The 16,952-nt window shown below is 42.2% G+C and overlaps 2 protein-coding genes and 1 long non-coding RNA gene across 3 annotated transcripts; 1 reads left to right on the forward strand and 2 right to left on the reverse strand.

The window, feature by feature from the left end:
• Positions 1–2,029: 2,029 nt before the first annotated feature.
• On the reverse strand, positions 2,030–3,386 carry LOC133265686 (uncharacterized). Its single transcript, XR_009742075.1, has 2 exons — positions 3,217–3,386; positions 2,030–2,565 (listed from the first exon to the last, which is right to left on the reverse strand). It is a non-coding gene; the product is annotated as an uncharacterized LOC133265686 (long non-coding RNA).
• A 3,961-nt stretch (positions 3,387–7,347) lies between these two features.
• On the reverse strand, positions 7,348–9,163 carry LOC133265687 (CDC42 small effector protein 2-B-like). The gene is made up of 3 exons (XM_061446402.1): positions 8,932–9,163; positions 8,446–8,547; positions 7,348–7,916 (listed from the first exon to the last, which is right to left on the reverse strand). The coding sequence occupies exons 1-3, from the start codon at positions 8,983–8,985 to the stop codon at positions 7,842–7,844; spliced, it is 231 nt and encodes a 76-aa protein (XP_061302386.1). The 5' UTR covers positions 8,986–9,163; the 3' UTR covers positions 7,348–7,841.
• Positions 9,164–13,709: 4,546 nt separating this feature from the next.
• On the forward strand, positions 13,710–16,795 carry LOC133265949 (nicotinamide riboside kinase 2-like). Its single transcript, XM_061446910.1, has 8 exons — positions 13,710–14,086; positions 14,263–14,353; positions 14,773–14,818; positions 14,955–15,141; positions 15,369–15,440; positions 16,090–16,196; positions 16,414–16,505; positions 16,609–16,795. Exons 1-8 carry the CDS (start codon positions 13,725–13,727, stop codon positions 16,612–16,614), a joined length of 963 nt encoding a protein of 320 aa, XP_061302894.1. The 5' UTR covers positions 13,710–13,724; the 3' UTR covers positions 16,615–16,795.
• Positions 16,796–16,952: the final 157 nt, after the last annotated feature.

A 16,952-nucleotide genomic window follows, 5' to 3' on the forward strand; every position in this document is an offset into this window, starting at 1 on the left:
CAGTGACAATCTTTGTGTCCACAACAGAACAGCCTTACGTATCTTACAGATTTGCTAGGTTGCCAAAGTATGCCCAACAATTTTATGTACTTAAATAGTGAAAGATAGTGGCACAGCATGACACAGCTAGTAATTCATATTCCATGCAGAACTGGTATTTAAAAAAATGGCTAGTACATTGTCCATCTGAGTGTTTCTATTTTGGTGCTGTTACTAGAGTAACCATGACACTTTCTGCCAACTACTGTCTCTTCTGAATCTAACAAGATCTAGATGACAGATTAATACAGATTACATCAATGAATCTATTAATTCTGTGATGCGTAAAGAGCTGAGAGTATGTACATGACAGTGTATTTTGGGCATGGAAAAAGTATTTAACCTGAATTGCAAGTGCAAGAGCTGCTCACAGGATCAGGTTCCACAGTGCCATGTCCTCCCCTACAAAATACTAATCCTTCTCCTTGTGTTCCCCAGCAAAGCACAGCAAGTTTGTTACGTCTGCAGCTGAAAGAAAAATAAAGGAAAAAAAAAAGAAAAAAAAAGAAAGAAAAGAAGAAGAAAAAAAAAACAACCAAGGAGAAATACTGGGTACAATTTCCTTTCATTTAAAGGAATTTTGAATGTTTAAAGGTATTGTGTAAACATTTCTTACATTAAACACATACCCCACAGTCCAGCAGCCCTGTTCTCACTAGAAATACCTGCATTGAAGAGCCCTAGGGTTAGTTCAGAACATGGGCAACTCATATTCAGGACATCAGTAGAAATTTCTTAGGCCATCTTTATTGGCAACTTAAGTAGCCCCTGATTTTTACCATTAGCTTTACTGCGTAACCAAAACTAAAATCAGATGATTTAGTCTCAAATTTCAGCACCTTCATTTGAGACCTTCAGAGCCTGAAGAATGTCTCAAAGCCCAAAGACTTTCAATTTGGAATGAGCAATATAGCTTCTACCCATAATCAGTGTAATAAAGTCTGTAACTCAACTCAGGCATAAGCAATAAGAAACAGAGGTGTTTAATGAGCACATTAGTGAGTGGAAACTGAAGCTAAATAGCCATTAGCACAGAAAATAAACCGCTTGAATAATGCTATACATCCTTTTCAAAGGGTTAATTAAATTATCCTTATTATCCTTTCCTTCCCCCTGCCTGTTTATTGCTGCATAAACACACAAATAATTTGACACAGAAGGAAAGACATCAAAAGGCCTTCCATTCCAAGGCCGTTCTCCTGACTCTCATTGCAGTAAGTGCTACTTTATGTTTTTTTCATATTTATCAGCCTCTTGGCTTTTGAGTAAACTCATCCCAGGCCATCTGCCTTTTTCTGTTCCTTTCCCTCTATCTCCTTATGCAATCAAATTTGCTCTTCCATTAGCTTAACTGTGAATTACTGTCTAATTCTGTTAAATTTGCATAAAATACCATAACAGAAAATAATTGCCTTGTTAGGAAGTCAGATTTGGAAGGGTGGCTATCAGCACTAGTATTTAAAAGAAAACATACTGCATAATTTTTAAAGGTCTAAGATTGTAAAAGGGACAATTATCTGGTCATAAACAGTAATGTCATATACAAATCAGTAAAGAGGAGATCTGGGGTTCATAAACCAATACACAGATTTCAAAAGGATGAAACAATTATTACTATGTTTAATTAATTTCTAAGTACTAAGAGAAAGCATTGTCCCAAATACTAAATCTATTTCTAAGAAATTTAGGAAGTGATGGAGAAGTTGAGTAGAAAAAAGCAGATGGCAAAGGAAGTGGTTTAACAAAAAAAAATTTTATCCCATCCCATAAACCATTTTTTTCAGAGCTTCATATTTCACAGCTTTTTGGCTGAAGCTTAGAACAAGACAGCAAAATAATGCTGTGAAACCTCTTGATTGAAGTGACACAGGGAACACTGTTACTGGAACCTGCTGTCTCTGTGAGACATATGGCAAAGATGAGGACATGTGCAACAGCCTCATGGAACCTGTCTTTCCTGGCAATAAAATAATCCAAAATATAGAAAGACTGGTATTTAAGAATTATTTATTAATATAAACACATGTCTAGCAACTTTTCCCCATGTACTAACAGCCTTATATGAAAACCAGTAAATACCAATCTGTGCATGAGATACCCGACTTCACTGGATATTATGCAGCAGAGAGAATAACCAATTCAAACGCATTTTCAAAGGTGATGTTTAAAGTAGTTGAAAGAAACTAGTGAAAGCCTTCCTCATATGGCATTATGCAGCAAAGTCACATTAGCATGCATTAACGAAGGACTATAAGCCTTACTTCTCAATTACATTTTCAAGCTTGTATCACACCCTCAAAGGTATTGAGTCAGTTTTTAATATTTTCTCGTGGTAGAGACTGCCAGGGTAAATGTGGGTAATTGCATTTAAAAGGATGTTACTTTCACCATTAACATGCAGCTTCAGCTCGTATTGAAACTGGACTTTCAAACTTACATATATTAGATTGATTTTTAAAAAATAGATTTCTCTCTAGAATGAGTGCCATTGTTTTGCCTGATCTATGAATCCTTCATTTTGGGCAGCTCACTGTGAAGAGAATAATTAGATTAATTACTGGTTATCAGTATAGTCTTCATTCACCTTTAGGCTCAGCTCAAGTCAGTTATGTAAAGTGTACATGTTTGTCTTAAGCACCAGCAAGATCAGATGCATGTAAATACACTATTTTATATATATATATAAAATTAATCCTGTAACCAAAGACTTTTTCTAGCTCTTTGATGAAGAATCTAAAATTAATTAGTCATCCACTTTAGAGGCCAATGTCAGCCTTAAAAACACACCAAATTCTCTCTTGGTAGTTTAAATGTAGATTTTAAGTCAAGTTTTTGTAAAACACTTCCAGTAAGCCAGCACAATCATACTAATTTCAGTTTAAAAGAATGGATTATTTCCTTCCATGTTACTTAAGATGAAGGTCCAAATATATACATATATATTAAAACATATATATTAAACCAGTAAAAGACATAATTCAACTCTTTTTTTTTTCCACTCCTGAATTAGGGTAGGCCCTTAGTAATAACTACTTTGATTTTGTTCAGTTTGGATGTATATGCAAATATCTGAGGAAACTTAAAATTTGTTACAAAGAGAATATTCTTCCCATTTACATTGTTTTAATAACCAAAAAGGGGGGGGAAGAAGCCCCACAACCAAAACCAAACCCTCACTGAGTAAAGTAGTTTCAGTACAACTTTGTGGCCTTGGTTTCATGAGTAATTTACTGTACAGGTCTCAACAGACACCTCAAAGTTGTTGTTCTTGTCCATCTGTTACTAACGGGACAGCCTAAACAGGATTAAAACTATGTTAAGAGAACTTCCTCCCACTGGAGCTACGCTTTTGGCCATATTAATAGGATGTGCAGAAACAATAGGATTTTGGCCATATTAATAGGATGTGCAGAAACAGGATATATGGAACAAGGACAATCACAAGGCATTCAGTAGCCATACTGCAATGCTTGATGAGCCAGTGAGGGCTAGGTTTGGGTGGTGCAGAGGCCAAAGCAAACCATGTTATTGTACACCCCAATCTCCCTGAAAGGACACATTTTATTTTAACATGAGTTTGCTCATCTGTAAGTTTCCAGGGGAAGACAGCAGTCCTATTTCAGTATCAAGAACCTCAGGTTATGAGCTATTTTGGCACAAGAACACATACTAGTAATGTCCCTGCCCACTCAGAGTGCTTTCACTATTTTCTTTTGTATTTCCTTTCTCTACATGGCATTGGGAGAAAAGGTCTTGATGGCAGTGTGTAGCCACGGTGAGCTCCTGGCCTCTCAGCCTGCAGAGAGTCCAGGAGAGTGTCACTCAAACCTTCTCAGGTGCACGGAAGCCTTCATGACCTTTCAGCTCCAGCACCTGGAAGCTGAATGTCAGATGGATCTAGTTAACTTCCCTGGAGTTTGGGCAGCATAACAGACTGAATGCTAATATCCTTTTACTACTGCTATTTTGTATTAACTCCAAGGTTTATTTGTTTTGTGTTCCATAAAAAGCAGCCATCTCATCTTCGAAATATAGATGTGGCTTCAGTCTGCAGCTACTGCAACCCAAGCCAGCTTTCTGGGTGGCTCCAGACTTTGTGGAAACAGCTCTGTAGGCCATTGCAGGACAAGGATACTACCATTCATTAAGGTTATATTGGCAATCTCTTGACTCAAAGTCCCAGTTTAGTCATGCATTTAAGTGCCCAATTTCCTCCATGTACTAATTACACACATGTTAGGAGTATTTTCTAATTGATATGAACAAAGCTCTCCTGGGCATTGCAGATAACAGACGCCAACACGCACGTTCTGCTCTCTGCTAGTTCTTCATAAGCATATACCAGATTACCTCTCCACAGCTTCTAAACCTGCCTCACTTGTGGATCTTATCTTTCTGTAGTTTCCCAACTGTAGTTCTGAAGATCCATGAGCCTCTCAGACCACCTTTCCTGGAGTATGAAGAATTAAACAATAACAAAGAGACTTTTTGCTTTCACATAACAAAGTACAAAACTTGCTCAGAGCTGCATGTAGTGGTAAGTTTAACTCCACAGTTTAAGGCTCTGTTGAAGAAACAACAGGCCAGTTCCTAGAGGACCTTTTCTGTACAGGACTAGGAAACTGGTTACGTATACACTGTAACCACATGGATATCAGCAGGAAAACTACTGATGTAAGAAACTAGGGCCTTGTGTGCCACTGAAATTACTGTGGATGAAGAAAGGGCAGTGTGTCTGCAGAAGCCCAAAGACCAACCACTTAGAGCATCTAATACCTTTTCCGTATACTGTCTGCAGGTTTATGCAGCATTATGGGATAGTCAGTAAAGCCTGGCAGGGACATCAAGGATAAGACAGGTAATACTTAAAATAAAACCAAAAAACAGTTACTCCCCCCAACCCCGATTTTTCTTTTCTTTAAACGAAGAAAACAGATGCAGTGCTGAAACTGTGCATATAAAAGACTTGTTCCTGCTCTGCTTGCAAGTGATTTTCCTCCAAAAGGAACAATAAAATGCCATCAAGCCAGAGTAGCCATGCTTCATTGACACATTATCTTGATATAAGGTCTTCACAGCCTACGACATAGATTAAAAAGTTCAATCCTTTGGTCTTATTTACTGTATTTTATTCCAGTCAAGCTCAAAATGCACCAAACTCACAGGCGCATCCCACAATGGAGTAATCTTGCATAAAGCAGACAGAAAAGACTTGATGTAAAATTGTGCTCCCTGGTGGAGAAATTTTATTTTGTGCAATAAAAGCTCAAGCCATGCTGATCCATCACTTAACCAACAGGTTTACAGTGCAGAGAGAAGACCAAGACTTTCTACAATATGAAAAGAATGTGAGTGCATAGTTCAACGTAGTTGTTATAACCAAGATGGGTTTATACTGAATTATGTAACAGGTTACAGCTAGAGAAGGTTTCTAAATATACAACAAAGGAACCCCCCCAAGTCATAAGACATATTTTTACGTTTGGTTAGATTTTAAAAGTAATGCCACTGTTAATGCAGTAGCAAAACATTTCCTTTTAATGATGTGACACTTTAATACGGTCCTATATAATACTACAGAATCTGATGAAAACAGGTGAGTTTTACATCAGATAGTGTTACTTGGTTTATATAACAGGAACTAGGATTCTTTTGTAAATAAGGATTTAATAACGAAATTCTGTTGATTTATTTTAAGAGAGAAAAACTGATATGATAACCAATGCCTTTCTTTCTGGTTATGCAGACACCACTGATCATAAATGTACTGAATGGGTCTTCAGGAAATACTAATTCCTGTTCAGTGGGGTTTCTTACAGTGTTAACAAAACCCATCTATTTTTGTGACAGCTGGGTAGGCATGGACCAGTGAATGCATGAACTCACTTTAATAGCTGCTGAATTTTACTCTACTCTTTACAAACAACTTGGCCACTTTATGCTTCCTCAACAGTATACAGGATTTAGCCGTTTTAAACTCTGTATCTTAACTAGGCTCTTGGAATAAATCTGAAGTTAGAAGACAGAAGTATGAAAGACCTTAAAAGAGCTAACTCATGCTAATTTAAAAATGTATTAAAATTTGGCATGCATTCCAATTCAAGAGTAAGGATCTAGGAAAACATGGATGTTAGATTTCTCTTATGTGGTTGCAGAATGTTATGATTAACTGTTGACTACTACAGAAAGTAACATTCTCTCTCCCTCTTTGGCCCTTTGAGAAGGGTTTTGGGGTTTTTTGAATGCATACAGAAACACAGAGCTACCTTTCATTATTTTAGGTTCCCTGATATAATCGGAAAAGGCAGCCTACTAATTCAGCTAAGGCAGCAGTCTAGATCTAGGAAGTGTCAGAAGCCACAGAGAATCATGCAAGTTAAAAGATTTGCCAGCTGTGTGCGGTTTTAGATGGAAAAAAGTTCATAACTGATCTTATGCCTAGAGCAAGGAGAGAGTTCTGCTGACTTCCACCATAACTGATATGGCAGCAATTTAAACACTGGTATTCAGTTAATCCCATGACAGCAAGCAGATTTCTTAAATTTCTGCCCTGGCAATCACTCAGTTTTGAGCTGGAGAACAGTTGTCAGTGACTGGGTAAAAGAAAAACCCAGCTCTTCTTCAGCTTTTGGTCACCTTTAATAGAAAGGTGAATAAGAGCCAGGTAATAAACTGTAGGTTGGGAACAGCTAAATATTTATGGCTGTTTATTTAAATATTTATGAAGTGCTGGAACTCTGCAAGACACTGTTTCCATTTAATACTCTCCTGCAATTTGTCCTTCACAAGACTGAATCACTTAATCCATACTTTTTGTTTAACTATATGCAAGAACAAAAATCAGTTCATCTGAAAAATAAGAATCTCAAAATCAAGGAGCCAGAAAGACAAGTGAGATATCCCTTAAAGTCCTGTGTAGTTATCATTACAGATAGATAACAGAGAGTGATCTTAGATATGTTTAGTTTAAAATTCAGTAGTAATCATGCAAAACTAACAGTTGTGAGCATGTTGTAGCACCACTTGAAATTAACAGGCAATTTATTATTAATTAGCCCTGTCAGTCATACATTGCATGTATGTATGCATGTCATACAGTGCATGTATGGAAAGGAGACAGCCCAGTAGTTGAGAGAAACGTCTGGTTTCTAAGCCTCAGTTGAGAGTGGGCGTGTTTGCAAAACCTCAATTTTTAGCTACTTAAGTGTTATCACAGCAAAGCAGGAGTTTCACCAGGTTTTGGAGACTCAGCTAACTGCCCATGTTAGAGTTTGCTTCCCATCAAAAAACATTAAAAAAATATCAAAGTACAGCTCAGTAGATTTATGCAGTAGGTTGTTAGCCACCTAAAAACCACACTAAAGTTATATTACAGGCTACAGGATCCCACTTAGCAATTCAGTTTAGCCCATGTAAGAAGTACAGGCATGTGGTACCTTCCAATTAAACTAACCTTGGCATTCCTTGAGGAGAGAAAAAGACACAGACCAAATCCCCAGGCAATTTATCCTGACTTCCAATCCCACCTTGTAACTTTGCAAGTTTTTTGGGACACAGCTAGGAAGTCATGCACAGTGACAAGTTACAGGTGCGACTACAACACTACCAAGACAGACCATTTTAAGGATAACTTACAGTAACTCCTTCAGAAGCTACTACGCAAAGAACACCAAAGCTTGCACTGGCCTATTTAAAACTTGAGAACTCTGCCTACTCCATGGTGAAGAGGTTTTAGAGAATCTGAAAGCACAGTCCAGGGGGTCCTCATAAGACAGAGCAGATTGTGGCCTTCTCAGGGTTTCCTATATCTCAACAGTTGCAGCAGTGCCATTTGTGTAGCCACCTTTAGACTTCATGTGGTCCTGAATTGATACAGCCTAGAAAAAAAAGTTTATTAGAACACACATCTCATAAGGTATGGTTGCCAGAGCAACTAATAAAAGCATTGATTTGAAGAGGCAGGTGAGCCATATGTTTACAGTGCTGGGTTCCAGTGGTGGTAGGAAAAATAACAGCTAAACCCTGGACAGTTAAATACTGGTTTAAGTCAGTGCGTAAAATGGGTCTCGTTATCCCAAATCCATTTATTCTTACATCACTCTGGCAGAGCTTTGACTCCAAGGTGATGTGTTATCTGGACCTACTATCAAGTGCATCCAGAGAATCCTTATTCAAAAGATTCTGATACGTAAAGACTGGGGAAATTAGCACTTCTTGCTGTATGTATTTTCCACAGTATCTTATGTTTACAAACTAAAGGGCAGTTCTGTTCTGATGCTATTCTATTAAGGAAAAAAAAAAAGTAAAAGTCAGTTTCTCTCTCTCAATAATCTAGAGGTTTATTAGCTACCTACTCTACAGGCTACTGAGGGGAGATCTCTGCTTATCCAAGAGGTGCACACTTACTGATGTATAGTCACTACTCATCTCTCCTGCCCCAACATGCGCAGTGTGTACAAAGTTCATTGGTTCTCCTATCATATTCCGGTCCAGTCTCCGGCGCCTCTTCTATAAGAAAGAAGGTACCTTAGGTCTCTATTCTGCAAACGTGAGCAGCTTTCAGACAGATACAAGCAGCTGAGATTAAAAAAAGACAGTGAATACTGACCCCTAATGACTCCTCATGGTAACTGGGCTGAAGTTTCAGCCTTCCTGCAGTAAAACAGAGTTAAATTCTCTTCTATTACTGCTAAATGAATTTTAGCAAAAAACTCTCTTTAATGTTGGAAAGTCAGGGCCTAAGAACTGCAAATATTCCCATGGCCAAACATGGTCTGGTTTATTCTTTTATGTTACTTAGCTCAAACTAATTAAAACAACATGACAGTGAAAGTGTTTTCCACATAACTGAAAGATAACTTCAAATCTGATAATGGATGCGCATCTACCTACCGGCTGGGGCTGTTCACCATTGCACCAGTTAAAACAAAACAGGAATTCAGTCATTATATTTTCAGCAGATAGTAAGGTCTTGTTAAGCACAATTATTTCTCTGGGAGTTAAAGCAGTAGAAGGACCAAGATGCAGTTCCTAAGTAAGTTTAGGAAGGAATTCCTTGTGCAGATTCACTGGTAAAAATCACCCAAAGCATCTGATGAGTTGTCGTGTTCAGCTACTGCTGAACCCAGGACATGAGTAATACCTGCAAAGAGAGTATTAGTTAAATTTATACTAAAATATACTGAAGTCTTGTAACAGTTATTGAGCAATACACATTTTGGAAGACTAAACAAAACTCTAAAAATCTTAAACATACCTGGACAGAAGAGTAGCATAAATTTTAAATCGGTATGTTCATGTCAGGAATCAGGGCTCAGAACTCCGCACATATACTCCCAGGCAGACAGTAGTATAAGGTCTGATTTCGTTACAGAAGAGTAGCAAAAGTAATGCTAGAATTAAGTTAGGTCTTGTATAACAATTTATGATCAGGTTTTAAGCAGAGCTTTGAAGCACAACAGATTGAATGCTTAACATTTACAAACCAGTGCAAAAGAAAGACTTGTTCTTAACATCTAATACAGTTACTCTTCGTAGATACACAAAAGCTCAAAATAAAGGATTTTTTACAACTCCAAAAAAGCCCATAAAAGGGAAAAAAAAAAAAAAAAAGGCAAAAAGCTTTGTACACCAGCAACAGGAACTGTTCATCAGAGCCTAGAGCTTCCCAGAACATATAAAACTATTGACACAGCACTCTTGAACTGGAAACACAACCAGGAAGCTGACTTTAAGTGCCCTGAAGCCATCATAAAAAACTTTATAGTGGTTAAAGAGTACTACTGTCTACCTCCAAATCAAACCCAGGGCTATAGAATAGCCTATCATAACAACTTCTTCATGCCCCAGAGCATTTAAACAATATTATAATGTGTTAATTTATAAAGAAGGTGTGGGGTGTTTTGATAAAGATTACGGCTTAACAGAAGTTACAGCTTCATCAATTCAATCTTCCTGAGGCCCCACTGAAGCCTTCACAACCAACCAATGTAAACTTCTCCTTCACAGGCATTTCTTATGTAGGCCCACAATTACGTAATTAGCAGATCTGTTTCTTTCACCTTAGTGGTTTTCTTCCACTTCATCACTTCTCCCAGTTCAAGCAGATCATTTAAAGTTCTGCCATTTATCTTTCAAAGCATTCTTAGCTTTAGACGGCCTATGCGATATATTATTGCAGAATGTGTCATAAATTACTCTATATTTATCCTTGATGGTCTTAATATAACTCATTATCTGGCTCAGTTACGATTTTTCACCTCATTTCATCCTCTCACAATGGCCTTTATCACCACTGATGCCTTGTTTGGGTGCAGCAAAGAAAGGACAGTGGCTCACAGAACCATGAGGACATAAAGAAGCCAAAGCTTTCACCCACTTCACATTAGTTGCAGATTTTGGGGGTTTATTTCATGCTAAAGAGACTGTATCAAAGCTAAGATTGTCTTGAAAATCATGAAGTATGTCACTATACACAAATAACCTGTTTTGAAAGCAGACTGACTGAGCCGAGCATCAAATTAGATACAGAAACATCCCCACCCAAAAAAAAACCCAGTTCAACGCCTGCTGTCCTCCCACCGTACCCCCAGCATTTGGCCATCCAGCTCCGTGGGGCTCCGAGTGTACCTGGGTGTTACCTGCTGCTCCCAGGAGTCCTGGCAGGGTGGTACCTCCTCATTCAAGCACTGGCACGCAGCCACCTCTGGAGTGTCTTGGCAACTCCAGCGCATCTACAGTTCATATCCCTGGGTTATAATTAATCCTGAGTGCTAAGCAAGAATGCCTCACTGTGATCCTAGATCCTTCACTCTGCAAGATGCCGCAGAAGCCTGCTGTGCACTTCACGCTTTACCTACAGGTGTCAGAAAAGCAGAACGGAAACCAAAAATAGCACCCTGGTTTGGCGTCAGAGCTGTGCAGCCGTGCAGTTTTCCCAGCACTATCCATGCAGCCTGCGGCTCGCTTCCACCCCTGCGGCAGCGCTGCAGGTGTCCTCCTGGCACACAGCACTGCTGGATGTCTTCCTGTTGTGTTTTACACAGAACTGTTCTTTTCCTCTGCATGAGTCAGTGTCATCCTCCAGGACGGGAATGTCTGCGCTGGGGCACAGGACACCACCTTCCTCCTCCAAGGCTCAAGGTTTCCACACGAACTGGAAGAATTTAAAGAACATCTGAATGTGTTTGGGCTTGCTCAGGACTAACAAAAGGCAACCAGAATCCACAAATTGAGGAGAAAACAACATTTTGTCACTGTTGGCACACAGAGTTGAACTGGACAATATCCTGTTGTTCTGTTTTTCACCATAGCAGCAGTATCATTGAGGAGAGAGAGACAAAGGGCCAGGGAAATGGCTAGCACACACAGACACAGATGTGGAATGAGATGGGCAGGATACACAGGCATTCTGGGGTCTGCAGCCTTAAAGTGCCTGAGAGCTTTATGTTTAGATACACTATACTGAGCATAACATTCCATTTGTTCTACCATAGCTGTGTATTTAAAGGTATTCAAAATTTTACTGTATTTTACCCATATCAGTTCCGTAGAAGTGAAAAATGTTTGCCTGAATCAAAACAGAATTCTCCCTTTCCCTAGACATGAGAGGTGCGTGGTAATCTCCATAAATAACCTCACTAAACTTACCTGTTCTTCACAACTGGCCTTTAGACTCAAGGTCTGATCACAACAAATCCTGGACTCCGGGCTGTCAGTGAGTGTTAGCATATGTCAGTCATCACATCGGCAGGCCCAGGCTGCCATCGCCCTTCCCCAGAGGAGTTGTTTAATCACAGGAATTTCTGAGTCCGGTTGTTGTCATTTTCGTTCCAGCTCTGTCAGTGCTGAATTGATGTGAACAGCATTTTTTAGCCTCAGTGCCTTTCCAAAAAAAACACAGTGCTTCTAGTTTGTTCATTATCCCTACTTTGCTTATTTGATATTTATCTCATGTTAAAATCCCGGAACAGTTGTGTGTTTATCTCAATGGCAAGGTGTGGTAAAAACAGTGGAATTTGTATTTTTAGATCAAAAATCAGTTTTAAGCATCAAGCTTGAAGAATGCATCTTGCTTGGTGAAAGGTGAGGAGTAAAAAACAATAAGTGACCAAGATTTTGGAAGAACCTTAGAGCCAAACAGCTGATATCTGTGGTAGAGTGAATTTAACTGCTTGGAAAGAGCATCCCAATTTTACCAGAATTTGGATTTAGTGTGAGATGCATTCCTTAAAACTACATAATAACACTACTATGTAGTATGATTATATATTGGCTTTCTGCCTTTGTGAAGCTTCATGGAAAGCTGAGAATAGGGTTTTACCCTGTGGAGACCTCCATTAGCCTCGGAGTGTTGATATTCTCTGAAGAGATTTGAAACTTCTCCTTTCAAAAGCCAAGTAGACACACACACACACACAAAAACCCCACGCAAACAAAACGCAAAACTCCACCAAGGCAGCTCCTCTTGCAAAGTGGAAATGAGATTAGTCACAAAATGAAAGAAAAATTGCATTTTTCACTAACTGCCCATTCCCCGCCAAAAAAAAAAAAAAAAAGAAAAAAAAAGAAAAGCCAAGAGACCCAATTATGTGTCATTTGGAAGTTAAAAATAACTGCGGGAGAAATGAACTGGAGCCTAACCAGAAGAAAACTAGTAAAAATCACCAGCAGCAGAGAAGCCGGATGGTTGGCACCACACCACCCACTGCTACTGCTGCTGTAAACACCGTGGGGTCAACAAACCGAGGTACCAGTTTGTAAATTACGGAGTTTAATGTTACTAAGAATAAACTGAAATAATAGCAATAAAACCAGGCTGTGACCATGACTCTTCCTTCTTCAGAGGAGGGAAAAAGCTTTCACAACAAGAGGTGTCGTCCCTCAAGCGCAGCAACTGCCGGTCCTGCGGTTTGCAGCAGCCCAGGCTCAAGCAGCTGAGGCACAAACACACCCTCCAAGGAAACGCGTGTGCTCTACAACTGCCCTTGAGAGCGGGGGGTTAGAGCAGACAAACCCCCCGCACCGAGCTCCCCGGCCCGGTTCCCTCATGCCTGTTACAACAAGGACAGGCCGTGACCTTGGCCGCGGGATGCAGCGCATCAGCCGCGGTTTGCTCTGCAGAGCTGCACGGCTCCCCCTGACCCGGAGCAGCCGGTGCGGCGCGCGCCATCCCCTCGTGCCCTTCCCCCTCCCAGCCACACCACAGGGCAGGCGGTGGCCGCACGGCCCGGCTCCGGGCAGCCGCAGCGCTACGGCGCCGTTTCGCGGGCGAGGCGACGGCTCTAAAACTCGGCCGGTGCTGGAGCGGCTGCCAGGAGCCGCCTGCGGCCGCTCGGACAGGGCCGGTAACGGCTCGGTACGGCCAACAGCCGCCTCGGCGGGACGAGGGCTCGGGCACTGCCCGCAGGGTCCCCGCGCTACCGCGAGCGGTGCCGCAGCCGCTGTACCGGGCCCCGACGGTTGGCGGCGCAGCCTGAGGAGAGCGCGCGCGCTGCAGCCGCCAGAGCCGCCCCTCAGGGCGCGACGCCTCTGCCATTGGTGCAGCTGACACCCCCCCCCGCGAAGCGACGGCCAATGAGCGCCGCCGAACCGCCGCGCCGGAACACTGTCGGGTGTGAGTGAGAGCGCGCTGCCCAATAACCGTAAGGCGTCAGCGTTCTGTGCTTTCCATTGGCTGCAGAGCGATGGCAGCCGCCCAATGGGCGCGCAAGAGCGCGAGGGGAAGCCGCACGCAGGGGGAGCCCGCCTCCCTTTGCGGAGCGCTCCGGCGCGGCGCGGACCAGCTCTGCTGCTGCTCCCTCCTCCTCCGGCCATGGCCTTGCCCGGCAGTTGACGTTTGGCCTTTCCCCTCTCTACCTTCCTCTCCTTTTTCAGCCCTTTTCTCCCCTCTCCCCGGGTCCCGGCTCAGGCACGTAGGCGGCCGGTACCGGAGACACCGGGTCCCCAGTCCCTCTTCCCTCACCACCCCGCCCCTCAGGACCGGGCTGCAGGAGTCGGGCCGGGCGGCTGCCGGACGCGCCATGAACATCATCATCGGCATCGGCGGGTAGGAGCCGCGGGGCGGGCGGCGGCGGGCGGTGATTCTGCTGTGGCGCTGGGCCCTCTCCTCCCCCGCCCTTTCGGTGCTCCTCGTGCCGCAGTGTCGCGAGCGCGGCGGGTGAGGGCGAACGGCCCCGCGCACGTGCCCGGCGCGCTTCCCACGCGCGGTCGCTGTCGCCGCAGGGTCACGAACGGCGGGAAGACCACCCTGACGCGGCGGCTGATGCAGGCCCTGCCCAACTGCAGCGTGGTGCACCAGGACGACTTCTTCAAGGTGAGCGGCGCCAGCCCGCCCGCGGGAAGGCGAGGGGTGACCCCCGCGTGCTTCCGCCCTCGGCGCCTGGCGCCCTGCCCGCCTGCCGCGCTGCCCTGCCCCGCTCCCCTCGGCTCCCCGGCCGCCTGCTGCCGTGCTCGGCTGGGCTGGGGGATAAGCCTGCGCTGTGCTGCGTGCGCTGACTTCACGTTTTCTTTGCTGTGCGGCGTGCTTGTGTTGGTGGGAAGATAGAGAAGCAGGCGACTTTATCTTAGCCTCGTTACTGCTGCTTTTTATCTGCATGCAAAGAAACCTGGTGGAGGGTTAAGATTTCGCTGTGTAGCTTCAGGGGTCGGATCTTGAATCTTACTTTGAAACAAGTAACATGCTTTCCAGTAGCTGTCCTGACCAAAGAGTTTGTTTTCTTATTATTGTTTCAGCCCCAAGATGAAATAGAAGTTGAAGATGGGTTTAAACAGTATGATGGTAAGGCTTTGCTACAGCATTATCAAATTAAAAAAGTTTGTGGTTTTTTTGATGCTTTATGTGCACTGTTTTTGTACCCTGTTATTGCTAGATGATATTAATTACTGCTTAGTAATAGTTGTCTGTTTTGTCTTAGTGATTAGTGCGTTAGACATGGAAGCTATGATGAGTACCATAAATGCTTGGATAAAAAACCCAGTCAAGTTTGAACGTTCTCATGGTATCAACAACACATTGGATGCCCCAATCTTAGAAGATAAGCAGGGAGAAGATGAAACAATCCACATTCTTATTGTTGAAGGCTTCCTCCTTTACACCTACAGGTAATCAGATGTGCCTTCATGTATTTTGCTTTTACGTGATAGGCAAACCTCCAAGGGAATAAAAATACCTTTTCTAAACCGAGAATTAGTAGCTGGTATTGATTACTGCTGAGTGTGGGTGTTACAAGTCTGAAGATGGCTCTAGGTGCAGGAAATGGATGTAGTTTTACTTTTCCATTTCTTGCTGCTAATCAAACAGCTTAGCTGTGCCCAAACGTGTCTTTCAGGCCGCTGATTGATGTGTTCCACCATCGGTACTTCCTTTCCATTCCGTATGAAGAGTGTAAAAGAAGAAGAAGGTGAGTTGCTCTTTCTGGGTTCCCCTGCTAGCCCAATAGCATTTTACCCTCCTCAAGACTGTTTCTCTGAAGCTTTTAGATGAGAAAGGATAAACACTAATGTAACTGCTATGTTAGATTGTAGCTTCCTTCCCCAAACAATCCAAAAGCTTCCTCCCCATCTGTTGTGTACATTTCAAACTATACTGGGGTTCTCTATTGGGCTGTATTGTGGCACACATACACTGTTCTTAATGCAAATGAAACATTAAACTTGAACATATATTTCAGAGGAGTAAGCAGACAGCTGTTTAGCCAAAGCTCTACTTTAAGAGAGGATTATTGATCAATGTTAAGATCAGTCTTCTTAAGAATCCTTTTTGCCTCTGGAACATTTTGGACCCACAGATCAAATTCCAGCTTTTGTGGGTATCTTTGTGCTTGTGGCTTATGGTAAATACTTAACTTTTGATAAGCTCAGGAACTACACGGGGGCTAACAGGCTCAGGTTAGTGTGTAGACAGACTGAATCAACTATCTGTCATGCTCCGGCAGGGGGATTGGACTAGATGATCTTTCGAGGTCCCTTCCAATCTCTAGCATACTGTACTGTGTGTGATCTCCCTGAACTGCAATTACTATGCTAGAGTAACAATGTCTTAATTTATAGTTCAAGGAATTACACTGTACCAGATCCACCTGGATTGTTTGATGGCCATGTTTGGCCTATGTATGTAAAGCACAGGAAGATAATGGAAGATCTTGGAGTTGATGTGGGTAAGTCCTTTAATGACAAAAGCACTTTGGAAAAGATTCCTATAGGAGACTCCTTTTCAAACTGGGATATATGTGCTGGTTAGATGCATGAGAAGAGTTTGAAGCAGGTGGATGGAGGATATTTCTGTGATACCAGTCAAATGCTTGCTCTTTCGGATCTGTTGGTCTTACAGAAACTTTCAGTTATAGCTCCCTTCTTCTACTTTCTTACTTTAAGTGCACTTGAACGGAACAAAATCCAAGGAGGAGCTGTTTAATGATGTGTATGGACAGATCCAGAATAAGATTGAAGAATTACTTAATATGCAGGTACATGTTTATGCTTGTAATTGCAACGCAAAAGTCAATCCTTTTAAAGTCTGTGTCAAAAAGCATAAAGCTGTAACATGTTCATGTGTATCTTTCTGTTTAGAAATAAGCTGCTTCCGATTCTTGAGAGTGAAGATGACTCCTGTTTGCTCCACGCTGCCTACCTGCCTGCCACTAAAGTTCCAGCTTCTATGAAGACTCTCAACTCTTAAATTCGACTTTGTTCAATCTTCCCTTGAAACTGAGTTATACATGGTCATAATTAAAAAGCACTTCCCCTTTGTCTCTCATCTTAATTTGTGCTTCAGTCTCATGGGGCCTCAAATGAACTTAGTCTTTTCCCAGTCATGTTATTAGTTTGTGACAGCAAAACATCATAGTGTGTACCTACGTATTTACCTGTATATACTTAATGTAAATTCTTCCCTTCAATTAACCTGCATTAAT

The sequence above is a fragment of the Pezoporus flaviventris genome, unplaced genomic scaffold (assembly GCF_033815535.1).
Source record: "Pezoporus flaviventris isolate CSIRO_AGI_PZ_B2104156 unplaced genomic scaffold, CSIRO_AGI_Pfla_v1 ptg000006l, whole genome shotgun sequence".
Lineage (NCBI taxonomy): Eukaryota > Metazoa > Chordata > Aves > Psittaciformes > Psittacidae > Pezoporus > Pezoporus flaviventris.